The 27776-nt window shown below is 41.1% G+C and overlaps 1 protein-coding gene across 2 annotated transcripts in view; it reads left to right on the top strand.

The window, feature by feature from the left end:
• The window catches only part of PTPRO (protein tyrosine phosphatase receptor type O), a 154929-nt gene that overhangs the window by 86298 nt on the left and 40855 nt on the right, over positions 1-27776 (top strand). For both annotated transcript variants that reach the window (XM_087935141.1, XM_087935142.1), the window contains exons 3-11: positions 2900-3058; positions 4069-4221; positions 6467-6913; positions 7600-7761; positions 11362-11564; positions 16410-16530; positions 18144-18337; positions 20298-20409; positions 25883-26034. In XM_087935141.1, the coding sequence (XP_087791267.1) occupies positions 2900-3058; positions 4069-4221; positions 6467-6913; positions 7600-7761; positions 11362-11564; positions 16410-16530; positions 18144-18337; positions 20298-20409; positions 25883-26034 (1703 nt within the window). The remainder of the gene's footprint in view (positions 1-2899; positions 3059-4068; positions 4222-6466; positions 6914-7599; positions 7762-11361; positions 11565-16409; positions 16531-18143; positions 18338-20297; positions 20410-25882; positions 26035-27776) is intronic.

Raw genomic sequence — 27776 nt, forward strand, 5'->3', positions numbered from 1 at the left:
CTTCTCTGAACACTGCAGGTACATTATAGATATATGGATGTGTTTTGAGAATAAAACACAGTATGTGGCTAATGAAACCATCATGACTGAGCTGCTGGAAAATCCATACGTAGTCACAGGGGCTAAGCTTGCTTTAAACATACAAATCTGCCCCCAATTTGATGAATAGGATAGAATAGAACAGAACAGAACAGAACACAAGCAGAATAGAGTAGAATAGAATAGCAGAGTTGGAAGGGACCTTGGAGGTCTTCTAGTCCAACCCCCTGCCTAAGCAGGAAACCCTACACCACTTCAAACAAATGGTTATCCAACAAATTGTTCCACTGGTTAATTGTTCTCACTGTCAGGATCCTGCATAGTTTTAGGTTGGTTCTTTCCTCGATTAGTTTCCACCCATTCCTTCTTATCCTGCCCTCAGGTGCTTTGGAGAATAGCTTGACTCCCTCTTCTTTGTGGCAGCCCCTGAGATACTAGAACACTGCCGTCATGTCTCCCCTACTTCTTCTTTTCATTAGACTAGATATACCCAGTTTCTCATATGTTTTAGCCTCCAGTCTCCTAATCATCTTTGTTGCTCTTCTCTGCATTCTTTCTAGAGTCTCAACATCAGTCTTACATCATGATGACCATAACTGAATGCAGTATTCCAAATGTGGCCTTACCAAGGCCTTATAAAGTGGTATTAACACTTCACGTGATCTTGATTCTATCCCTCTATTTATGCAGCCTAGAACTGTGTTGGCTTTTTTGGCAGCTGCTGCACATGGCTGGCTCATATTTAAACGGTTGTCCACTAGGACTCCGATATCCATCTCACAGTTACTACTGTTGAGTAAGGTATCACATATACCTGTGAAGGTGAACCTATAGCATGCGTGCCACAGGTGGCATACAGAGTCATTTGTGTGGGCATGCGAGCCCCAGCAAAACTTACTGCACTGCGCATGTGTGTGCCTCCCAGCTGGTTTTTGGCCCGTTTGAGGCCTTTTTTGGCCTCCCAGAGGCTCAGGGAAGCCTCTGCAGCCTTTGGAGGCCAAAAAACAGGCCCATTTCGCCACATCCGGTACTTCCGGTTTCATCACTTCCAATATTTGGAGGCTGAAAAACAGGCTTGTTTTTCGGCCTCCAGAGGCTGCAGAGGGTTCCCTCAAGGCTCTGGGAGACCAAAAAAAGCCTCAAACAGGCTGAAAATCAGCTGGGAGTCATGTGTGTGCACAGTGCAGGTAAAGGGGCAGCAGGGTGGTGTTGCATGCGCATGCGCAGGGGGAGCAGGGCGCATTGCATTGTGAGCGCCGGCATGCACGCACTTTCAGCACACTACAACAAAAAGGTTCACCATCACTGACATACACTGTACCTGTGAATTTGAGTTGCATAGGATCTATTTGAATCCTAATCTTTTGACCTAATCCTAATCTTTGCCATTACTCCAACTGGGTGTAATATTCTCCCACTGGAGGTACGCAGGCCCCCGTCCTCCTTGCCTTCTAGAAAGGAGTGAAAACATGGCCCTGCAAGCTTGTGTGGGGAGTCCATAGGGGCATGCAGTTGTGGTGCTGGTAGGCACCCTGAAAGCTCTCTCTTCGACTTCAATTAATTTTTAAACACGTTTTATTTATTTTTAATTTATTCTTACCTCTTTTACATTTTTAATGTTTATATATTATTTTTATATTTTAATATCCTATTGGACTCTTCACAGGGTCCCTCTGTGAAGGAGATGGGTAGTTTAAAAATGTGATAAAAATATACAAATAAATAAAATCCATTAGAAGGTACCCGTTCAGGATGCTACCTATTTGAAAGCTCATTTTATCATCTAGGAGCAAATTTCCTCCCCAGTACATCACTCCAACTTCCCTGCCTGGTCTGCAAAATATGGTGGCACCATGAACACTGGGAAGAAATAAATTTTGTGAGAAATGAGATATGAGAAATTTTCAATGTGCTACTCTTTCTGTTGTTGCTATTATTTTAAAGCAAAATCAAGCTGGCTCCTTCATTTATAAATACTATCTTTATGTGTTTTTCTATGGGCGTAGGATAATATTTGAAAAGAGGAGAAGAGGGCAGGAAAAAACAACTTATTTATTCAGTTTATCTTTCCATAGCACATCTAGGTAGATAATAACATGTAAAACACAGTCCAGATATGGAATAAAATAGCATTAGAAAAACCTATGAAGCCAGCTCAGATAAATAGTAACTCCCTCTAATCCTAGGAACACTTCCATGTTTTCAAAGCTTTTTGAAAAGTGATCCACTTCAGAGCCAATAAGATCTTGAGTAAGGTGCAAAGATGCAAGATGACATTCTTTAATTGACTAACTAACATCACTGTTAGTTATTTATTGCAAGAATAAATCCCTGTCAGAAGCAAGCAACCAGAATCACTCAAGTAGACATTTTATTGTTGATCACTGTGAAGTGCAAAAGCCCAAGGCCACAGGTTAAGATCCAATTAAATTGATTTATAGTTCATGTCTCTACACAGGATTCTAGTCAACTAATGGTTAGCATTATTTTGAAGCTAGGTAAAGGTTAATAGAATTCAAGAGGAGTCTTAGACCATTTGTGGCAATGTAGAGATTCTACGCTGATGACTTTCTTGACTCCTCCTCAGGTTCTCCCACTTCCACAATCACCTATAACAAAAATCTTATCAGACTGTTGTCTTCCCTCAGGAAATGGCAGCTATGGATTTAAGGGATTGATCTCCCCCAAACAGATACTAAGCTGGAATGTCTGTTCACTCCCTATAGATGGTGCCACTCCCCTTCAGCTGGTGGGGCCATGACTAGTCCCAAAATTTTGTAAAGATGGCACTTGATTTCAATACCATTTTCTGGATGTCTCAAGTCACTCTTTGTCTTTTCATTTTATCTCTCATTCAAAGAACCTCTACCTGTAACCAACGTTTCCATCTATGATTATAAACCATCACCTGAAACAGAAGTATTGTTTGAAATCCAATATCCAGAGAAGTATAATGTTTTCACTCGAGTGAATATAAGTTACTGGGAAGGAAGAGAGTATCGGACAATGTTATATAAAGGTGGGTGGAAAATACATCTTAAAATCAAGACAAGTTACATGCCAGAGAAATTGAGGATGTGTGTGTGTTGTTGCATATATGTTTAAGTAATCCTTTCATTTACATTTATTTATTGGGGTTTTTAAAACCATCTTTGAGGGCACGGATTTTTGAGAGAGGAATTCTTTGACAAGGTATAACACCTTCACAACCCATATCAAACTACAGACAGTCCTTGAGCTCCCAATGTAATTAAGACTGGGAATATGGTTGCAGGTCATGACAATTCTTAAGAATGTCTGTGAATGAATGAATGAATGAATGAATGAATGAATGAATGAATGAATGAATGCATGCATGCATACATACATACATACATACATACATACATACATACATACATTTTGGATTGATTTGCAATAAGTTAGCCAGATTTTCCTAACTCCCAGCTATTCATAACAACAATTAAGAGGCTTGAAGAACAGAATTAGGGAGGAATATTTATATGAAAAGACTGAATTTTCCCATTGGGAATATTGTCAGAAGTTTCTGTTCTATATTTTGAAATGTTTTGACTTGTTTTCAGGATTTTAAACAAAAAAGAGACTAGACCCCGTAGCATAAGGCTTATCTCACCCTGACAGAAGTAACTTGACAATCAGTTTTACACGTTTGATTTATTTATAATCTGGGAAATATGTCCCTTAGCTAGTTGGCTTTCAAGAACCCCTTTCATGCAGATCATGTCAAAAAGATTATATCATCTCCCCTTTGAAATATTTGTTATCGCTCAGTTCATGTTGCCAGTTGTAAGAATTGCACCAGGTTTCAAGTTTGTTTCTTTGGCTTGAGCTTCTAAGGACTTATGACAACCAGAAAAAGAGAAGCGGAATAAGAGCAGAAGAGATTCAAACCTTGCTAATAATTTAGATTCTTATTTAAATCTTCATGACAGTGACAAACAGTCCTCCTCAGGACTGTGAATTTGAATGAGCTAATTTAATATGTAGCTTTTATTTACCGCTCCACAGATTTCTTTAAAGGCAAAACGATTTTCAATCACTGGCTGCCTGGAATATGTTACAGCAATATCACATTTCAGCTGGTATCTGAAGCAACATTCAATAAAACCACGCTGGTGGAATACAGTGGGGTTAAGCATGAACCTAAGCAACATCGGACAGGTAATGTGACAGATTGTGTATCTATGATTGCTAGATTATTTCCCCCAGCCTAGTGCACATCAGGTTTGAAATGCTAATCAGGATTTTCAAGAAAATCTCCTGCTTCCTTTTCTCTTTAAAACAAACTCAACAGACCAACAAAGGGGTGTTCCAGGTGTTTCTTGTCAGGTCGTTTCTGACTTTCTCAAAGGGCTGCCAGACAGGCTGTTAGCCCACAGATGCAACAAAGGCTCCATGGCAGTGGTGGGTTTCAAAAAAAAAATTTCCTACTGGTTCGGAGAGCTTGCTTCGTGCGCTTTTCATGCGTGTGCACATTTGCTTAAACACTGCCCTCTGTATCAATGCAGGAAGGAATATATCAACGCCTATCATGCGCGTGTGTGCTAAATGTGCATATTGCACACATGCAGGGCTCACAGACCACCCTCTTTATCAACAATGGTGAGCTTGCTGTTTTTTAGCTCAGCTGAGGCGCGGCAATCTGCTATGCCACGCCAACCAGGTGAGCTAATAAACAACAAAACATAGGAGAGGCTGGAGAGATAAGAGTGGGGACGGGTGGGCGGGTGGGCGTGGCCAGTCAAAATTTTCCCTACTGATTCTCCGAACCAGTCAAAATTCTCCCTACCAGTCCACAAGGACCTATCAGAACTGGCTGAATACCACCTCTGCTCCATGGGCAGTACAAATTCAGGAATCATTTGATATATTTCCAGTCTGCTAACTGTTACATTGTCCTTTCTAACAAGGACATCTCCCAGTGGACAATCTGGGAGAGATGATTCAATTTTAGCAACCATCTCACCAAGGACAATATTTCAAGGAACACAAAGTACTACTCCTTTGATCATGCTCTCTGGACCAATTTTACATAATGTGATTAGGATGATGCAATTGATGCAATTCTACCCTCATTTCCTTTCTCAACTCTTCATCAGTTTATGCCTCATAGAATAAAAACTCTGATAGGATAGGGTAGGGTAGGGTAGGGTAGAGTAGAGTAGAGTAGAATGGAGCTATCTTATTGAAAATAAATTTGAGTAAATCTGCAGCCTGTTTTACGGTTATGCAGGACATAAATAAAGCTGCAATATTAACATTTTTATTTTCAAGTTAGGCAAGAATGTTCTTTAAAAGTTTCTCATCATCTCAACATTCTTTATCACAAAAACCCAGCTGTGGTAAAAAGATAGACAATTACCACCAATTCATTTCCTAGGTCAGCTTAGCACTGCCATCAAATGTTTGTTTGCTTTTCTTAGGTTAGCTTTCATAGTTTGGCTCCTCCTGGATGGTTTGGACTATAATTCCCAGAGTTCTTAGCCAGCATCTAGAAATTCTGGGAATTATAATCCAAGCCACCTAAAAGGCTAGAGATGCAGAAAGGTTGCTATGGGCTTTGATTTCTCTGAAGTTTTGTCTGGGCAGAATTTTCTTGGCATATTCGCTGCTTTAGATGCTTTGTTTGATGGTACAACCCTAAAGTATTTTCTGGTGGAATTTACAAGAAAGTGGATTACTTGCTACCGAGGCAAGAAATATACCAAAATTGTAATATAGTATAACACAATGTTAGCAACTCAAAACCAGAAAAATGAGAAAATCTCTGCCCTGCTCTTTCACTTGGTATGTCTTCATCCTCTTGGCTTGCTTTTGCTGTCTACTGAAGCTCTCAGCTCAGTTCAAAAAGTGAAGTACAGTTCTCAGTTATACAAACTTTGTCCATCCTGTAAATTATATAGTGCAATGGCCTGACAAAGTGGCACATAGAAAGGAATCTGAGATTCTAATTTTATTAGAAAGATTATAGGAAACCTTTCTGAAATTGTACCTCTTTATAGATCCTATGCAACTTTTATGAAAGCCGTGTCCTTCTTTCTTCTTTCTTTTAGGTGATGCGTTTCCTTTATTGTTTTTATCTTAATGTATACAGAGGGTTGGGTTATACGGTCTACCAAGCCTCTGTTTATGAGTTCTAGCAAATATCTGAAAAGGTTGCTGCATTTGGTTCAAACCCATATGCAGAAAAGGGCAGGTTGTATTGGCATGATTCTGTAGGGGGAAAAAATCAAGAGGACCAATTCAAATTAATTCTTAAATTACTTTTGAAAATCACTGCCTCAGTTTGATGGTAGGCTGACCAGCTGCTTAAAACGACACATACCCTGTGCAATGAGCCCTCCCTGATCCTACAAGCTCAGGACAATAAGTGAATATTATAAATATGCCTTCTGATCTTTTTCAGTTCCCTATCCACCGCGAAACATTTCTGTACAAATTGTACGCAAGAATAGCCATGAGAACTGGGAAGAAGAGCACAGTGGGAATTCCCCAGAACAAGCCTTCTTGGAAACACAGAATGCTATTGGGCAGGAAAAAGTTACTCCTATCCTGGATGAGATATCGGAGCTCCCAACAGTGAACGCTTCCTATATTTGGCCTGATTATCCCACTAACAGCAGTGATTATGAAAGCACATCCCAGCCTGATTGGTGGACTAATGAATCTGAGGACGAGAATGAGTTTGTTAACGCAGTGCCAAGGGATTATGAGAATCTCATCCCAACTGTAGAACTTGGAAAACCTACTTCAGGACCTCCATCATTCCTTCCAGTGCAAATGGTGTTGAGCTGGTTACCTCCAAAGCTGCCCACAGCATTTGATGGCTTCCACATTCGTATCAAGAGAGAAGGTAACTTTAGAAGCAACATAAATCAGAATGCTGGCCTTGGAAGTTTAACTCCACAGTACGGTTCTAGACTGCACATAGCAACCTATGTTAGTTAAAAATACATAGGTGGAGACTTTCTGTCCACATAATTTCATTTTACTTTAAGAATAGGTTGATTAAGGCAACCCTAAAACCTGTTTGGCTTCTTTTGATCCATAACTAAATTTTACTTGATTATTGTCTTAGTTTGACTTATTGATCTTAAACAAGAGATTCATTGTTTCTCTCAAAAGTATAATTAAATAGGAACGTTTAAAAATGTATTTTGAACTGGGTGATTTTGTTGACATAAATATATCATATTTTAAAATGTTATTTTTTTTAATATAGTGGAATCTAGACACTCTTCCCCTGCCCCCACCTACCCTTTTATCTGGAAAGCAATTGGACCATAATTGGAAAAAGCCTTCTTCAGATATTTTATTGTCTTCAGTTTTATGATAATTTGAACGGATTCCTTAATAATTAGTCCAAGGGAATTTGCTCCTCCTCCTTGGCTACAGCCATTCCCAACTGTTGGAGAGATATCATAAAAGTAAAAAAATACCCAGAGAATTAGCACTCTTAAGCATTTAGAATAGTAGATATTTTCCAGAATCGTTTCAATTGCAGTTTATTCTCATATATCTTTCCCTATCTTGATTTAGAGAACTTCACAGAATTCCTGACAGTTGGAGAAGACATTCATGAACTCGTCACTGATCTAAAAGAACCAGGAAAATATACATTAACGGTTACAACGTTTAGCTCCTCTGGATCTTGTGAAGCTCGGGAAAGCCAACCTACCCAAACCCTTCGTTTTTATATTAGTAAGTTTAGATATTCATATGATTATATATGGGTAGCTGTAAAAAAATTACAGTCATTTTCTCACTAGTGATTTACAGCACCTTATAGCTTCATCCAGTTATCTCTGGCAAGATAAAGTGTCTCTTCATGATGATTTATTGGTGCAGCAATGGTTGGAGGATGCTGTAACACACTATAAATCACAAATAAAAAATGATCTATAGCTAGTTAATGTTCCGGTTCATCGGTGATAAATATTCTTTCTATTTTATTTGCTTGTGTTGGGTATTTATTAATTTCCATCCCATCCTGCTATCTACCTGAGCCATAAAATAGTTCTGGGGATAACATGAGCTGATCCAACTTCTTGTGTATGAGAGAACACTTGCATCTTTATAATATTTGCTTTCTTTGCGAGTAAAGAATAAGTACTAAAAGGTAATCATACAGAACAGCGTTGGAGTAATCCTTGGAATTTATTTATTCTGATCCATTTCTGAAAGCACTGTCTGTTCTTTCTACCTACCAGCCTCTCCTTCCCTATTATATCCTTCTCTTTCTTTTTCTTTATTAGTTTATAATAGAAAAAGAAAAAAGAAAATAGTAGGACAATAAGGGAGGGATGGGGGAAGGGAAATTTTAGGAAAAAGGGGAAAAAGAAAGAAAAGGTGTTTTCTAACTCCCTTTAGAACAGTAGAAAATGATAATAGCAATAGCACTTAGCCTTATATACTGCTTTACTGCCCTCTCTAAGTGGTTTATAGAGTCAGCCTATTGCCCCCAACAATCTGGGTCCTCATTTTACTGACCTCAGAACGATGGAAGGCTGAGTCAACCTTGAGCCTGGTGAGGATCAAACTGCCAACTGCTGGCAGTCAGCAGAATTAGCCTGCAATACTGCCTTCTAATGACCGTGCCACCACAGCTCATTAAGCAGAATACAATAATAGCATCAAACCTCAACCTTTTACTTTTGCATAGTAGTACAGACTAGCCATTTCTATAACAAATAACCTATCTAATCGGTAAAACCCCAAATCAAAGTTTCATTCCCCCCCCCACCAACACTTCAAGCACAAAGTCCAGAAGTGGTTTCCAAGTAGAAATGAAAGTAGTTCTCTTTTTTTCTTTAATCAAAGCAGTCAATTTAGCCATCTCTGCTAACTCCATCAACTTTTGTAGCCATTCATCCATGGTGGGAATCAAGGTGTCCTTCCATTTTTGTGCATGAAGTAATCTTGCTGCTGTCAACATACATTATATCAAAGTTCTAAAAAAATTTCCAAGTCTTTTTCCATAAAACCCAAAAAGCAAGTTTCTGATTTGATCTTTATATATCCTCCTCTTTCTTACACACACACACACACACACACACACACACACACACACGTACACACATCCTTTCTGCTCAGCTAGAGGATTCTCATTCTGATGAGAATCTCATTAAGGAATCACAGAGAAATGATTGAAGGACCATCTTCTATCTCCAATCAGAATGATGCAGTTCCTTTAGATGGCAGGGTAGGAGAAGTGGCAAATTGGAGCTTGTCTGCCATCTGCTGCCTTCCCAGTTCATCTCCCAAACCAGCCATCACTCTTTAAAGAGGCTTATGACACCAACACACTCTCTATGACTTCCTCTGAGAAGGAGAAGAAGGTATACATGGCGAAGGGCTGCAGCATCCGTCTGTGGACACGCTTGCAGAATATCCTTAATCTTATTACTGAATTTTACCAGTTTGTTATTTTATATAATACACCGAACCAAAAACTAATCCAATGGGCTTGGTTTACATAACACCTTAAGTCCAGACCTTCAAACAAAACCAAGCGCAGGTTAAAAGTACAGGTAGTCCTTGACTTATAACCACAATGGAGTCCCAAATTTCTGTTGCTAAGCAGGACATTTGTTAACCAAATTGTGCATCGTTTTACGACCTCTCTTGCCACAATTGCTAAGTGGATCACTGCCATTGTTAAAGTTAGTCAGACAGTTGTTAAGTGAATCTGGCTTCCCCATTGACTTCGCTTGTCAGAAGGTTGCAAAAGGTGATCATATGACCCCCGGACACTGCAACTGTCATACATAGGAGTCGGTTGCCAAATGTCTGAATTTTGATCGTGTGACCCTGGGGGGATGTTGCAGCAGTTGTTATGTGTGAAAAATGGTCATGTCACTTTTTTCAGTGCCATTTGAATGGTCACTAAATGAACTGTTGTAAGTTGAGGACTACCTGTAATAATGTTTAACATGTAAATGTAGGGAGATTTTAATTGATTTGGTTAAGAATGAATGGAATGGAATGGAAATGGAACGGAACAGAACAGAACAGAACAGAACAGAACAGAACAGAATAGAATAGAATAGAATAGAATAGAATAGAATAGAATAGAATTCTTTATTGGCCAAGTGTGATTGGACACACAAGGAATTTGCCTTGGTGCAAATGCTCTCAGCGCACATAAAAGAAAATATACATTTGTCAAGAATCAAGAATCATAAGGTACAACACTTAATAATAGTCATAGGGTACAAACAACAATCAAATCATACTAGGAAACAGTCGATATAAATTGTAGGATACAAGTGACAAAGTTACAGTCATACAGTCATAAGTGGGAGGGGATGGGTGATAAGGAGTGATGACAAGATTAATAGTAGTGCAGACTTTGTAAATAGTTGGACAGTGTTGAGGGTATGCTGAGGAAATACAACTAATGTCTTACTTTAGGACTCCACAGAGCAAGTCTTACTGAGTAGCATAGCTGACCCAAGATTGAGTAGTAATATTGTGCCAGGATGGAAGCCATAGTTCTTCCTTTCATTCCAGATCTTCGTGGGTCATCTCTGTGTAACCATTCTTGGCATGTTGAGTTTATATTTTACCAACAAAGAAATAAGGGAGATTAGTATAGATCCATTTCAAGCTATTTAGCTCTCATCAGCTAACCCTTCAAATCCCAGAAAGTTAGGGCTAACTGATGAGAGCTAAGTAGCTTGAAATAGATCTATACTAGTCTTCCTTTATTTCTTTGTCGGTAAAATATAAATTCAACACAAAAATAGTTTGTCCTGAAAGCAACTGCCTGCGAAGCCTCCTGGTTTGGAGCTGAAAGGCAAAAGTGGAAGCCGTGTGCTCCTTCCCATTTTGGGTAGACCAGGTTGCCTTGATAAAAAAACAATCTCTCCCGTGGTATGGCCAACAAAGCAAGGAGAGCCCATGGCTTAGAGGTTAATACATCTACCTAATATGTAAGTAATCCGGGTTCAAATCCCAGAAGGGTATGGCCAGCTGATGAGAGCTAAGTAGCTTGAAATAGATCTACTGTAGTTTCCCTTATTTCTTTGTTGGTAAATATAAATTCAACACAAAAATAGTTTGTCGCGAAAGCAGCTGCTTGCGAAGGCTCCTGGATAGGGGCTGAAAGGCAAAAGTGGAAGCCGTGTGCTCTGTCCCCATTTTGGGTAGACCAGGTTGCCCTGACAGACCAGTCTCACTGGAACAAAACACTCATTCTTGGCATGCTAAGTCTGGAGACAACTAATGTTATTTCAGCCAAAGAGAAGCACAACTATTAACGATGACCACCATCCTTTCTGGCTTCTGATGATATCTTAGGTCCTACAGGAGAATTGATAGAAGAGCTGACAGAAAAGCCTCAGGATGTTGTGGTGACTGTGCTAAGTACCACCACAGCCTCTCTGTCTTGGACAACTTCTCAGGAGACGGCTGGGAGCAACAATACCATCGTCTCCATTGTTTCCTTGACGTGCCAGAAGCAAAAGGAGAGCCAAAGGCTGGAGAAACATTATTGCACAGAGGTAAGAGGCACAAATACCTTCTCTCACTTTGCCGATATTGGTCTGGGTGCAGATTTCATTAGCGTCAGAGGGGACTTTTTGAACTTAAGGAGGCTTAAATCAAACACAATTAACTTGTTTTGCTGATTTCGGTGTCTGTCCTCTAAAGATAACCTTGTCAGGATTGCAACCCGCTATCCTGTGCTCTTATTACTGTACAAAAACCTGGGATTTGTTGGATGGAAGGGGTATAATCTGAAAACACACCTCTGCCTGCCCGCTCCAAAGCGTTGCGGATTCCCACAGAGCTGCCTCTGAAATGGAAATTACATTGTAAAACCCAAAGGCCCTTTTTTTCCAAGAAGCAACTAGACTTTCTGGTTTTTCTTTGAAGACATTTCGCTTCTCATCCAAGAAGCTTCTTTGGCTCTGATTGGACGGTGGGGAATGGAAGGATTTATACTCCTTGCAGACAGCTGGTCATTTGCATCTTTTTAGCGGGTCATTAAGGTCACCTGGAGGTTTATCTGTGTCAGGGTCACTTAAGTAGTGCAAATTGGTGGAACTGTTGCAAGGACTGCGTTGTAGATCGGAGATAGATGATGTCATATCCCCCCCCCACTGTTGAGAGAAGGCTGCTCAATTTTGACATAGATGGCCTCTTTAACCCCTCTTTCAAACCAGCGATCCTCTCTGTCCAAAATATGGACTTTGTTGTCTTCAAAAAAGTGCCCCGTGTCTCTTAAATGCAGATGGACCCGCTAAAAGAACGCAAATGGTATAAATCCTTCCATTCCCCACCATCCAGTCAGAGCTGAAGAAGCTTCTTGGATGAGAAGCAAAATGCCTCCAAAGAAAAACCAGAAAGTCCAGTTTCCTCTTGAAAAAAAAAAAAACACCTTTGGGACAACCATGACCTGGATGACTGAGAATCTCCATAGACATTTACATTGTAAAAGTTGCCAGTGTTCCTTTTGATTGCGTCACACTTGTGCCAGATGCACCAAGGCACTTCTGGGTTGAAAGGATTAGCGGATGACATCATCATTGCCCAGGGGACACCCAGTTGGGGACTCCTTTCGTGTCCCCAGCAGGAGCTGGAGTGAAGGACAAGACCTCACCCCACCTCACGGCAACACTTGGGTCTTGAACGGTCAAGGTTCTGACTGTCAAACCCAAGCAAGCAAGCACAGTAGAGACGATCCAATCTCTTAATGCAAAACTTTATGGAGTACATTATTTCAGCACAGAATGGAAGCAAAACCAGCTGTGGGTAATTCCAGGATAATGGAATATAATTAAAATATAGAATCCTCCTCCCCCACCTCCCATTTAGTGCAGGTCACATTGTCCAATTCGGTGTTCAGGTGTTGTTAGGGGAAAGTCTCGTGACTCTGGCAGACACTTGCTGAAAGGTCCTTGGTTCCCACAAGACAATTTCTTGTTATCGTCAGGAATACACATTCCAATCTATCCCTTTCTCCCTCCCTCCACGAGGTCTGTTGGCAAGCTGTGAAGCAGGGAAAGTGAAAGCAGCCTGAATATACTTCAAAGCTTGACAAAAAGCTTGCAAACCTCCCTCCCAGCATCCTAACCACGCAAATCACCGTGCTCCATTCCTTTTGATAGTTGGGTGCAATATAAAATTTAATAAGCAAATGAATATTGGAGGTAGTCCTTGACTTGAAACCATTTATTTAGCACCCACTTAAAGTTACAACAGCACCCAAAAGGGTGATTTGCAATTTGTCCTCCCACTTGACAACCATCTGTCAGGTTTCCAAGTGATGAAATCCATTTAAAAGGAAAAGGAAAAAGTCCATCTTCCAAGACATTTTCTTTTCCAAGACAATTTGAAAGCATCAAATTGACAAAGTCCATGGTAATTCTGGATCTGACACAACCTGGAATTACTCCACAATATTAGAAGTTAGAAATAACCCCAAAAAAAAGTCACATTCTCCAATAGAAGTAATTCAAAGTTGCTTGATGTCATAAATCTCCACCTCAAGGACCTAAGCACGGACAGCTCATTTTCCCACGGGAAGAAGAATCACCTAGCTTAAACAACTCTCTCTATCTCAGCTCCTCCCTCCTTAGGAATGTGGCAAGCCCGAAACCCTTCCCCCCATGACTGCCACAGAGAAAGTAAGAAAAAGAATATATACTAAGCCTAACTAAAATAGCTACACAAATGTCAATTTCGGGCTGGACACTATCACAGCATCCCACAATCACATGATATTTTGATTGAGGTCTTGGCAACCTGCATACATTTTTTGATGGTTTGCAATGTCTCGGTTTCATGTGATTATCATTTATAACTTTCCCAGCCAGCTTCGGACAAGCAAGGTCAATGGGAGGAAAAAGATTTGTTTAATAACTGCAGTGATTCACTTAGCAACCCTAGCAAAATTGATAATAAAATTGGGTATGACACTACCAACTTGCTTAGCAACAGAAATCCTGGTTCCAATTACGGTCATAAGTCAAAACTACCTGTACTGTGAATCAACTGTCCCTTTGATTAGCACGCTAAGACTTGCTTACTCATATTAGCCTCTTTCTTGGGTTCTCCACAAAGCCACAAGTTCTCTCTTTGCTTTGCGTGAGCCTAGTGTGATAAGGAGCTTCCCGCTATGACCATCATTTCCTGCTTCTACCTTAACTTGCCCAATCTTTGCTAGACGCTCATCCTGATTACTGTGTGTAACTTTCTATTGCTATTTCCTAAATTATAGAGTCATTTCCTGACTTATTTTTTTTTCCAAAGCAAGCTAAGAAACTCCAGAAGTTGGAGGGTGGGGACTGGAGGGAGGATGGAGGTCTTCAAAATCTGTCCAGCAAAGATGACCCATAGTGGGTGGTGGTTTCACAAAGACTTCTCTCTCCAACTGCCCACTGCAGCTGATTAGGGAAGGAGCTCTTCTGTGAAGGAGCTCAGAATTTTTCAGTACAACATTGTTAGAGTCTTTTATTTTGACAGATCTTATTCATGCATTCTTTGGGATCTGACCTGCAGCCACTTCAACCAGCAACATCTCTCCATAAAGAGATCAGGCTAGGTTTCAAGGCAGTGGTGGGATTCAAAAATTTTACTACCGGTTCTGTGGGTGTGGCTTGGTGGGCATGGCGTGGCTTGGTGGGCGTGGCAGGGGAAGGATACTGTAAAATCCCCATTCCCTCCATACCCCACTAACCTGCTTTCCAGCTCCATTCTCCTATGCAGGGCAACAAAAGAAGACCCAGCCAATCAGCTGGGACTCAGGAGGCAGAGAATAAGTGGGGGTGGGGCCAGTCAGAGGTGCTATTTGCCAGTTCTCCGAACTACCCAAAATTTCTGCTACCGGTTCTCCAGAACTGGTCAGAACCTGCTGAATACCACCTCTGTTTCAAGGGCACCATGCTATTTCAAGAGTTATGGTAGTCAGATACGAAAAGAGGCGAGTTTATGTACTTAAGATGGACATGCAAGCAATGGTGTTTTCACCACTTGGCACAATTCCACATCGTAAAAATCTGTACAACGCAAAAGTCTTCACAATGGAATTGGGTAGGAGAAAGCAGCGTGCTGATCTGTTTCTCTCATTTGCCTTCTGCCAGTTGGAGTATCTAAACAAGCCCAGATGGCCCTATCCATATTTTGTTTAGTTTTATATGTAAACAAGGAGCTCTGGCTTATTTTTCTCCAAACAAGCTGGAATTAAAAGCCAGGAACAACCCGTGGTGTTGGATTACGTTTAATTACGAGAACGGCTATAAAGTTTTTGGTCTTGTGCCAAATCCATCCAGCTATATTTAGCTGCCCCCACTGTTAGGAACAGCAAGTGGGAGCCGTGGATCAGTAGGTCCTTACATATCACTCATTTCTAGCTAACCCAGAATTCTTTGCAATTCTGGCTTAGCAGTGAATGGTAAGATGGGCAGTTAATTAAAGATGCCGTTATGTTTATTTCTTTAACTGAAAAAAAAAAGCATCTTCTCCACCCCATTCTTAATTTGATCAACTTTCTTCTGCTTAAGTATTGTCCAAAATATATTTTCCTTATTTATCACCTGTATTTATACCCTGCCTTAGGGGGAGGGAGGGAGGGACAGAGGGAGGAAGGAAGGAAGGAAGGAAGGAAGGAAGGAAGGAAGGAAGGAAGGAAGGAAGGAAGGAAGGAAACATTTTTAACTTATTTGGAAAAAATAAGCAGGAATTTCCCTGTTCTTCGGGGAGATCTTCAACAGTCCCTCTCTAGAAGAAAACCACTGTCTTTCCTTGCAAGGCATTGCCTGATAAATTCCACTGTGCTGGTGGAATTCTAAATGAGCACTTCTAACTCTTGACTGTTCCTTTTAAATGGGTCCAGGTGAAAATGATTCTGTATAACTTTTACATAATTTCTCAGTTATAAGACAAACCTCAAATGCATAAATATGCTTATAGCCATATTTTATGGAAAAATACAATTGCTATTCTTCATGTTGGACACCTCTCTCTCTCTCTCTCTCTCTCTCTCTCTCTCTCTCTCTCTCTCTCGTTTTTTCTCCTCAAGTTACTACACTTAAGGAGATCCAGCAAAGCAAAGAAGTTTCAGAAAATGATAAAGACTATCCTGTGACAATTGCGGGTGATGGTTTGGGTTAGCTGAAATCCGTCACCTGAAAATTTGAAAGAATTTCTCAAGCATCCTAAGAACAAAATAAAACCGAAGCATCTTTCCTAGAAGATTGGGAAATGTTAGCATGGCCTTAGTAACCTCCCTCTTATCACTCAAGCAGCTTTTTTTCTCTTTTCTATCTTAAAGCAATACCAGCTTTATTTAACACGTAGCAATGACTTTAATCTGTCCTTATGTCTACTCTTTCTCATTTCTCTAGGTGAACACAAGCAGCAGTTTTATTGAAAACCTGGTTCCTGGGGCTCAGTACCAAGTTGTAATTTACCTACAGAAAGGACCACTAGTTGGGCCTCCTTCTGATCCTGTTACGTTTGCTATTGGTAATGTCTCTGCAAACCTGTTACTGTTGTTGTTTTTGCAGTTTGGAAGCCAGTTTTAATGTCCAGGAGCCATGTTATGGAAGGAATCAATTGGCTCTGAAGGCACAACACGATCGTGTTACTGAGTTAATTAGATAACTTGGTCAATACAATGCACTACATTTTGAATTAAGTGGATGGTCTGAGATTACAATATATTATTAAGCTGCAAAAAGAGTAACTAAGGTTGTTAGTCTTAGCCAGGGGTGTCAAACTCAATGCCTGTGGGGCCAGACTGGAAATAGCAAAGGACTGGCCTGCGGTGCCTCTGGCAGCCAAAATGCAGGAAGTGGGGGGTCATATGCCACCCCACACCCTTTTTTGGCCAACAAGATGGTGCAGGAGGTCATCCAGGCCAAAAATGGGGCACAGGAGGCCTCACATGGCCCCACACCAAAGGTGGTGTTCAGCAGGTTCTGACCAGTTCTGGAGAACCGATAACAGAAATTTTGAGTAGTTCAGAGAACCAGTAAATCCCACCTCTGACCAGCCCCGCCCCCATCTATTCTCTGCCTCCCAAGTCCCAGTTGATCAACTGGGTCTTCTATTGTTGCCCTGCCCAGAACAACGGAGCTGGAAAGCAGGTTAGTGGGGTGGGGAGGGAATGGGGATTTTGCAGTATCCTTCCCTTGCCACACCCATCAAGCCAAGCCCACCAAGCCATGCCCATAGATCCGGTAGTAAAAAGTTTTGGAATCCTACCACTTCCTCACACTACCCCTCCACACCAGTGGTGGGATTCAATTTTTTTTTACTACCGGTTCTGTGGGCATGGCTTGGTGGGTGTGGCAGGGGAAGGATACTGTAAAATCTCCACAGGGGTGGTATTTGCTGGTTCTCTGAACTACTCAAAATTTCCGCTACCAGTTCTCCAGAACTGGTCAGGACCTGCTGAATACCACCTCGGCTCCACACCCCATTTTGGCCAACAGGGTGTTGCAGGAGATGTCCATTCCGTCTCCCCCACACCTCGGGCAGCCTGCGTAAAACTACAGTGCTGATCTGGCCCTCGAAGAAATCCAGTTTGACACCCCTGGTCTAAGCTAACAAAACTAGCTAAGCGTAGCATCTTATAAAACTGCAGCTGGTCAATTTTGAACTACTTAAGAATACGGTGTAAACATAACCCCTGGCTATCTTTGAGTTAGTTTTTTTTTTCTTGATGGGATTTATTTCATCTAGTTTAGAATTTACAGGTAGTCCTTAATTTACAACCACTGTCATAGAAATTATACAAAGTTACAATGGCACTGGAGAAAAAAATAGCTTAGCAACAGAAATTCCCAATTGTGGTTGTAAGTCAAAGATGAAGGGAGACTCTCGTGTATATTATCCTGAGTTCTTTTAGGAAATGTAAGAGAGAAATATAACAAACTTAAAAGTAGAATAACTCTTCACAACTCAGGGCCCTCAAGAAATTCTGAATGATGGCTCCCACTATCTGCTGAGCTAGCTTGGCATGTTGGGGGGTGGGAATGAACTCATCAGGTTGGAAATGTCTGGGACTTCCGGGTCTTATTTGGAATGTGTGACAAATTGATCTGGTACAATAGCTTTCCATTTCTGTTTTACAGTGCCAACTGGGATCAAAGATTTAACCCTTTATCCTTTGGGACCCACAGCTGTGGTCCTCAGCTGGAACAGGCCTTACCTTGGTGTCTTTCGGAAATACATCGTAGAGATGTTTTATTTCAATCCATCAACCATGACTTCTGAGTGGACTACACACTATGAAATAGCAGCAACTGTCTCGCTCACTTCTTCAGTGGTAAAGTGAATTCAACCTACAATTCCAATATTTCTAAGACACACACACATACACCCCAACTAAAATATCCTACTGCATATAATAATGGGTAGATACAAACCAATAAAAGTCTAACTCATATAATTCCTGACAGAAAAAAAAACAAAACAATTTATTAGGGTAATATTAAACTAGGTCAGGGGTATCAAACACAAGATCGTGGGCCAGATCCAGCCCGTGATATGGTTGGATCCAGCCCATGGGGCTGTCCTAGAAAATGTAAGGGGTCAGCCGGTATCACTTCCGTCCGGTCTATCCCTGTCGCTTTGGCTTGGTCTACCCAGTGCGAAGAGGAAACATCAACAGTTTGGGGAGTGGTGTCAAGCTGGCTACACCCACTCAGTTGGCCACACCCACCTAGTTGGCCACACCCACCCAGCCCCCCTAAGGTCAACCATAGCCCTGATGCGACCCTCACTGAAATTGAGTTTGACACCCCTGGACTAAGCCATTCAAGAAGGTGTTTACTGACTATCCAAATTAAAGAGAAAAATACATGAACTGGCCACAATCTTTCGCGATTGCTGATACAGTTGAGAAAGTATGAGCAGGCATTGTCACATTAGATATTTCTTAATATCTCAGATGAGAAGGTTGAAATCTCACACGGGGTCAAAGAGGTGAAGACATCCAATCTCCTGACATTTGATGAGGTTTTAAGACATTCCTTAATTTTATTGAGGGTGCTCCAGACAATGTTATTCCATATGGGAAGTTGCATAAAACAATCACTTCTGCTGCTCTGTGCTCACCCAGCCTTAGCATAAACAAGAAACAGACTCCTTGTCCCGAAAAAAAAACTCTTTATTTATATCCTGTGAATTAATGGCATTTACACACTGAAAAGACCAGGCAATATTCCTTCAAAGAGTTAAATGCCACAATAGACCTTATCAGTTCCTTGAAATGATTGCCAGGCTGTGAGCTCCCAGCGGTAAAACTGCAAATTAAGTTCTGGCAAGCAGTCTCTGAGGCACGAAACACACCGAGTCAAATCTTCAGAAATCCGAACTGTTGTCTTCTACAACCACCACTCCCCTTTCCTTCTATTTATTCCCCAGCCAGGGAGGGGCCATTCAGCATCCACGTGTGCTTTGCTTCCTGAATCAACTCCTTGTCTGCAGTTGTTCTCCTCTCCTGACAGCTCTGTGCATATGTGCATCTGGAACAGGCCCCAGCTGGTCTTCCTCCCCACTTATCTCAGCCTCCAAAGGCAGATGCCTCCCTGGTGGTTGGGAAATGTCGGACGCCCCTGGCTCTTTCTCTGTGTCTGACGCAGATCACCCATCAGAGCCTTCCCCAGACTCCAGATCTGGCCTTCTTCATCGTCCGAGTCTGCCGCCAGTTCTGTTGGCAGCTGGCAGTCCACAACATGCTGCCATGAATTTGAGAGAGAATTATGGATTGTCTTTTCTAACACATGTCTCCATGGATCTTCAGAACACCTCCAAGGTCTTTTCTGGATAAGGTGCCAAGTGAGGCATGTATGATATTTTTTTTCCTCAGAGGGAGGCTTGATTGATTCCTGCGTTGTGGATTTTTCAGCACCATATGAAAACCTGAGTTTTGTCAGCTAGCTTTCTATAGTCTGGTGTCCTTCAGCTACATCGTGTGCACAATTCCAAGAATTATTTGCCAAACACAGTCAAAACACCTCATGCTAGGCTTTCTAAATTTGTGCATTTTATTTTAAGAAGCTTCTTAATTTTTATAAAATAAATCTGCTATTTGCAAGAGAAGAAACAATACCCAGAGATAATACTGATCCACTCTTATCATCTTCCTTCTTCCATGCAGGAACTCTTACCATTTTTGGGTACAGTACCAGGCAACTTAGGGCCCATTAAGGTTATGACATCAGTTGCAGACCTCAGTGGACTGGAAGCTGATTCTGTCTCTTTTTCTCTCTCTTTTTTTTTAGAAAATTGACAACTTGCTGCCTGCCTGGTACTATAACTTTCGAGTTACCATGGTGACGTGGGGAGAACCAGAACTCAGCTGCTGTGATACTTCCACTATTGGTTTCATAACTGGTAAAGAGGAATGTTTGATATACTTCTGGTTTTTTTTTAATGTCTTTCTTGTAAATCTTCATGTTTGCTGAAAGACCCAGGAGAGCTTTTCAGCATTTTGGATTTGAAAGAAACATGGTGCTTTGGAGAATGCAGGGGTGTTTATGTTGCTGTAGTTTTCTTTTTTTTTTATGAATTTTTTTCCCCACAGAACTGCAAGGCATCAGTGGAAGGAAGCATCATGATCCCAGAAAAAGACACAGCTGCTTTAAAAGTGTTGCAAGCAGGTGGTAGGGAAATGCTTCCCATACTCCAGAGCAGGGGTCTCCAACCTTGGCCACTTGAAGACTTGTGGACTTCAACTCCCAGAATTCCTCAGCTTTGCTGGCTGAGGAACTCTGGGAGTTGAAGTCCACAAGTCTTAAAGTGGCCAAGGTTGGAGATCCCTTCTCCAGACCACCTTTCTCTCTGCACAGTTGTAGCTCTTAGGCCACAGTCTTTTGTCTCCCTCATTTTGAAGAATAGTCCTTGACTTACAACAGTTCACTTAGTCACCATTCTAAGTTGTAACAGCACTGAAAAAAGTGACCTATGATCCTTTTTTCACATTTATAACCATTGCAGCCTCCCCATGGTCATGTGATTTACTTTTGGATGGTTCACCCTAATCTAACGCAGGCAGATCTAAGTTACTGTCTCTCCTTGACGCCAGAACCCAGTTAAGACTTGACAAACAAAGATAATTCATGCTTTGTTTCCAGCAAGGTGCTGTGCGCGAACACCCTTTTTAAATCCTGTTTTCCCAACTGCAACTAATGAAGGGAATCAGGGCCCTTTTCTCCCCCATAACCCATGTTGCTCCCTTCTCCATTCCTCCCTGCATGACCTAGGATGAAAACGGTGTAGCCCTGGGTCTTCCTCTGAATGCCCAGCCAAATTTTGCCCTTCCCCAGTTTCTTCCACAGTCACCGGAGCCACACTCCCACTCCCTGTCAGCTGCTCGCCCTTCCCCTCTGAATCAGATTCCGACAGGGGCATGACAATATCACTGTACTTTCTTCAAAGTGGCACTGAAACAATGCTTTTCTTCAAAGCTTTCCATTACACAGATGACTGGACAATAATCCCATCACCTGCAATTAATCTAAATTAAATTTAAAGGTATGGATTATATTTAACCATCAAGTTCAAATAGAAATGGAAGGAAATCAGGTATGGCACCGCTATGACTAAAAGTATGTTCTCTCCTCCCCGTCAACCAATTTATCACTCAAATGCCACATCTGGCCCTCAGCCAGAAAAAAAAGTGACTGGGGGAAAGCACACACAACAGCATCTATTATATTCAAAGATAATTGCATTGGGACAGAAAAGATTATTTAAATTTTCACAGTAGGTGGGGAAAACAAGGATTTGAAACTCTGTGAAACCAAACTGGTAAATACGGGTAGGCCTTGATTTACGACCACAATTGAGCTCCAGATTTCCGTTGCTAAGCAAGACATTGGTGAAGCAAGTTTTGCCCCCATTTTATGACCTTTCTTGCCATAGTTGTTAAGTGAATCATTGCTGTTTGTTAAGTTAGTAACACCGCTGTTAAGTGAATGTAGCTTCCCCATTGACTTTGCTTGTCAGAAGGTTACAAAAGGTGATTAATCACATGATGCTGCAACCATCATAAATATGAGCCAGTTGTCAGATGTCAGAATTCTGCCACAGCATCACATGATAAAAATCCAGCTGTCCCACATTTTCAACTACCCTCCCTGCCACCTGCACTTAATAGTGACAGTACAGCACCCACCACCCATCTGTCAGCACTCCCTGGTGCCCGACCACCTGTGTTCCTTAGCACTCACCTGTGTTCTCTGGTGCCTGCTCAATGGCGTCTCCTGCTGCTGTCATCTGTAGCTGCCATCACCAGTTTGCTTGGGACTCCGCCTCTTCCCATGTCACAATCACATGAGGTCCTCATTTAATGCCCACCCAATCCTGGGGTTATGCGCGAATCACATCAGTAGGAAAAGGGACGCTACCAAAGAAAGGGTCAGATAAGAAGCCTGCAGCTGAATAGTGGTTGGGGCAAGAAGATCAGAAGAGACCCTCCCTAGTTTCTTCAGATGTAAAGGAGACAGAGAGACATACAGTTGGAAGATTCTATCAGTGAATTTTTACCATAAAGTAGAATTAGGTCTTCCGGTCGTATTTCCTGTCTGTTTTGCCCTGCAAGGCCAGCAAGTTACAATGGTAACTGGAATTGCCTTTGCTAAGTGATGTAGATACATGACATTATGCTTTGTGACTGCATTGCATAGCAATGCAGAAATTCCAGCCCTGATTGACAGTTATAACCCAAGGACTATCTGTAGTTAATTTGTTCCACGTGGATTTCCCCCACAGTGAAAAATAATTAACAGTGTGTGTCCTGTTACAAACCGCTCCCTGCTTGTTGTGAGACAATATGCAGGCACATAAATGGTGAAGTATACATCACAACAGCATAACATCCATTTGTTATTCTGATGCCATCTTTGGATTCAGTAAATGCCTCTATATTTGCTCCTGTTTCATACATTCATGGCATCAGTAAGGTTTTTTTTTTTTTTTTAAAAAAGAAGGCTTTGGACTGAGACAAATTAATTTTGGCATCATTTTCCAGAGGGAAAAACTGATGAAGCTGCACTGTTTGAATCTTAGCTTTCATCTTTCTTTGAAAGATTTAAATCATGTCTTTTGTGTAAGCAGTAAAAGATGGAAAAGCAGTTGGTTTGATAGTTACAGTTTTGTGTGAAGATCAGCAAGAGCTCAGCTGCAAATATTCACAGAACAATTTCTGTTTTTCAGAACAGCCTACTTCAAAAGGTTTGGGGGGAAGGAAAATATTGGAGAACTTACAGTCACCTATTTATATTACACCAGAGAAGGAGAGGGCAGCAAATTCATCGCTTGCTTGGCCTTACTCCCATTCCTATCCTCTTTATCATGCCTCAGGCAAACTCCATGCTTCAGGAGTATTATTCAACATCACATTAAGATCCCAACTGCAATATTTCTTCCCCAAAATTTATTGACATGTGAAGTTATTTGAAGTGAAATGACTGTATCTGGACCAAACAGACCAAATCATTAAAGAACATTCAAATAACTTACGCCGACCCAAGGTTTGGACTGTCCGATGTACTTCTGATTTCTTCAGATTCTACTGTTCATCCAAATATGTAATTATTTTTCTGACAGTGGAGTTGATGCACCTTGATTTTGATAAGTGTAAAACATGCTCAGAATTACATGAATCTGGAATGCTAGTGTGTTGCAATTTTTTCACTCCGTTAATATCTCTGATCTAGGCAGTGAGTATATGGGACAGTGGTGGGAATCAAAAAATTTTACTACTGTTTCTGTGGCTGTGGCTTCATGATCATGGCGGGGAAGGATACTGCAAAATCCCCATTCTTTCCCCACCCCACTAACCTGCTTTCCAGCTCTGTTCTCCTGTGCAGGGCAACAAAAGAAGACCCAGCTGATCAGCAGAGAATAGATGGGGGTGGGGCCAGGCAGAGGTGATATTTGCCAGTTCTCCGAACTACTCAAAATTTCTGCTACCGGTTCTCCAGAACTGGTCAGAAGCTGCTGAATGCCACCTCTGATATGGAAGATACACTTCTTAAATAAATTCAGTCTTTTGTTAGCATAAATATCTGATTAAACATAGCTTTGTTTTTTTTTTAAGAAAGCAATCTGATGGACAACATTAAAGAAACATGTAATAGGAAGCTATGGTTACTATTCTTTAGCTGGTACTCTTTCAAAAAAATATAGAGAAGATTGTTTCCATTTTCCTTGGCAGATTATTGAAATGTGCACAAAACTGATTTAAAAACAGAAGACTGCAATCTGATAAAATACACATAACTGCTTCTTCAAAAGACTTAACCAAATAGAAAAATCTTCGGATTTCTACCTAAGAAGTAATCTGCCAGTCAGTTTCAAATATTTGCATGGCTGTCAGATTATGGAACAATTTTGCTTTCTGTCACTTTCAGCCAACTACTGTAGATTTTAATTTAGCCTTGGGAAGAACTCAATGATACGACAAGGCTTCAGAAAGTGTGGGACTCAACCATACTTAAGGCAGTAGATAACCAAAGATTTCTTCTATCAGTAGGGGATTGGATTAGATGAGGGGTGCCTAGCTGAAAAATTGTGGGACTTGAAGTCCACCAGTCTTAAAGTTGCCAAGGTTGGACACACTTGGATTAGACGAAGATGCACAATCTGTGACCCAAGATTGCATATATTCTTCAACACTTTGAGAAACTTGCCAAATATCCACATGAAGAAGCAGAAGAGTATTAAGTACACGAAGATACTTAAGCTAAAATTAAACTCATTATCTTCAGTTAATTCAAGTTTAATCTAATACAAGTGTGTATTATATTAAAACAACGTTTAGTTTTCGGCACATTGCCCCTCCCCTAGTATGTCATCCAAGTGCAAGTTGAAGTCCTTGGCCCAAAAAATGTTGCAACTATTGGAACAGATAATCTTTGAGGTCCCTTTGGTGATTTGTTCGGCAAACTCCTCCAAGTCTGATGTGTAACAAAGGAGGAGGGAGTCCCTGTGGATTTTACTCAGCTAGTAGGGCTCATCTCCGGTTCAAGGCCTTTGAGCCAGTGTTCCTGAAGACATTTCTATGGTCATGTGACCAGCATGATATCATAGAGTGCTGTTACCTTCTCACCAAAGTGGTATCTATTTATCTACTTTCATTTGCATGCTTTTGAACTGCTAGTTGGCAGGAGCTGAGGTGAGAACGGTGTCAGGATTCCAGCAATCGCTCTAATTAAATCATGATTCTTGAGCCAAACTTCAAAAAAAACTTCAAAGGATTCATTAGAGGCAACATACTGGTACTGCCCTGTATGAAGCCAACTCTGGCACATGTAATTTACAATCACCTGTGATCCTGTTTACCCCCCCTCCCCCCGGGGTGTCTCCTAAAGCAGATTCTCCAATTGAGCATGTTCACAGGCTGGGTGTCATCATTCACATTCTCCAATTAAATATATCCATGGGCAAAAACTCTGGTATTTTAGTTACAATATTTTAAAGGTAGGTGTTGGAATGTACTTTTGCTTTCAAACTGCTGCATTGCTCTTCCATATTTCCTTCGTCCCCCCTCCCTTTTTTTAATGGCAACTACTAAAACAGGCATAGGAATGTTTTATGAGTTGACAAACAGGAGCTCACCCTGTCCCATGGTGCTTGGGTCTTGAACCTGGGCTGCCAACTTTCCAGCTGACAAGCCCAGCGTCTTAACCACTGAGCCACCATGCCACCTGGTGAAAGGAAGTGAAGAAGAAGCCTTCAAAAAAAGAAAGAAAGAATCTGTTCTTCATGCAAATAATGTCCATTTGGGGAGGAAGAAGATGATGATGGTTAACAGTGATGATAATGATAGTGTTTGTTTCTTTGTCTGTTTGTTTCCTGGTAGCTCCTGTGTCCCCTAAAATCACTGCAGTTGAATATTTCAACAGCCTTCTGTATGTCAGCTGGATCTATGGCGATGACAACACGGACCTTTCCCATTCTAGAATGTTGCACTGGATGGTTATTGCAGAAGGAAAGAAAAAGATTAAAAAGAGTGTAAGACTCATGTCCCTATTGGGTATTGCTCCCAGACCAACAACTGTCAGGCCACAAGAAGTAGAACATTGACATTGGGTATTTTACAATTGACAAATGATTCCTTTTCAGTTTTTCCTCAGGAAATATTTTACAAGCACGTGGACCAACTGCTCCGATTTCTTAGGTAGGCCAAAATAAGGAGATATAGAAGAGAATACAGGTAGTCTTCAACTTACGACTACAGTTGAGCCCAAAATTGATGTTGCTAAATGAGAAATTTGTTAAATGAGTGTTGTCCCATTTTATGACTTTTCTCACCATGCTCGTTAAGTGAATCACTGCATTGTTAAGTTAGGAACAGGGTTGTTAAGTGAACCTGGCTCCCCCACTGACTTTTCTTGTCAGAAGGTTGCAAAAGGGGATCACATGATTAACAGATAATCAAAGTTGGAAGGGACCTTGTAGGTCATTTAGTCCAACCCCCCGCCCAAGCGGGAGACCCTACACCATTTCTGACAAATGGCAGTCCAATCTCTTCTTGAAGGTCTCAAGTGATGGCGCTCCCACAACTTCTGACAGCAAAGCTGTTCTGTTGGTTGGTTGTTCTCACTGTCAGAAAGTTTCTCCTTATTTCCAGGTTAAATCTCTCCTTGTTCAGTTTCCATCCATTATTCCTTGTGACTCTGGGACACTGCAACCATCATAAATATGAGCCAGTTATTAAACATCCTAATGTAAATCATGTGACCATTGGGATGGTACAACGGCCTTAAGTGTGAAAAATGGTCGTAAATCACTCTTTTCAGTGCTGTTGTAACTTTGAACGGTCACTAAATGAACTGTTGTAACTTGAGAACTACCTGTAGACATAGCTAGATGAGGTAAAGCAAGAATTGGCAAGAACACATTTAGTCCGCTACCTCTTATTTTCTGTCTTTCTAACCCTAGTTGGCCATTTTGGAAACAGAGTACAAGTAGTCCTCAACTTATAACAGTTCATTTAGTTACTGTTCAAAGTTACAACTGAAAAAGTGATTTATGACCATTTTCAACATGATTGCTGAAGCATCCCCATGGTCACATGATGTTAAAGTAATGAAGATTTAATAGCTGACTAGCTGTTGTAAGGCTGTAAGCCAAGAAGGGTACTGCCGCTTTAAGAAGCTGTCTATATAAGGGAGGCCATGTGCGAGCATCTTTCTCTCTCCTCGTGTTCTATCTCCATTGTAGCTCTTTGTGTAGAGTTGAAGATTGATTGCTTGCCTGATATTTGCCTAACACTTGTATGTATGTATATAGTAGTCTTGTATGTAAACAACTGATAAAAGACAAAGTCTCTGTGTCCCATGTTTTGCTGCTGGGTTGTCTCACAATAGTAGTCATGCTATAAACACTCTGACACATGATCAAAATTCAGATGCTTGGCAACTGACTCATATTTATGACGGTTGCAGTGTCCCAGGTCATGTGATCCCCTTTTGTGACCTTCTTACAAGCAAAGTCAATGGGGAAGCCAGATTCACTTAACAACCATGTTACTAACTTAGCATCTGCAGTGATTCACTTAACAATTGTGGCAAGAAAGGTCACAAAATGGGCATAATTCATTTAAGGACTGTCTCACTTAACAACAGAAATTTTGGGCTGAATTGTGGTCATAAATTGAGGGCTTCTTGTATGGACTAGTTGGCTTTGAGGTCTGATTCAGCACAGGCTTTCTTAATTCTTCCAAGTTCATAGAGATGGACATGGCCTGATGG

Source organism: Pseudonaja textilis, chromosome 5, assembly GCF_049901715.1.
Source record: "Pseudonaja textilis isolate UNSWEBS1 chromosome 5, rPseTex1.2, whole genome shotgun sequence".
NCBI lineage: Eukaryota > Metazoa > Chordata > Lepidosauria > Squamata > Elapidae > Pseudonaja > Pseudonaja textilis.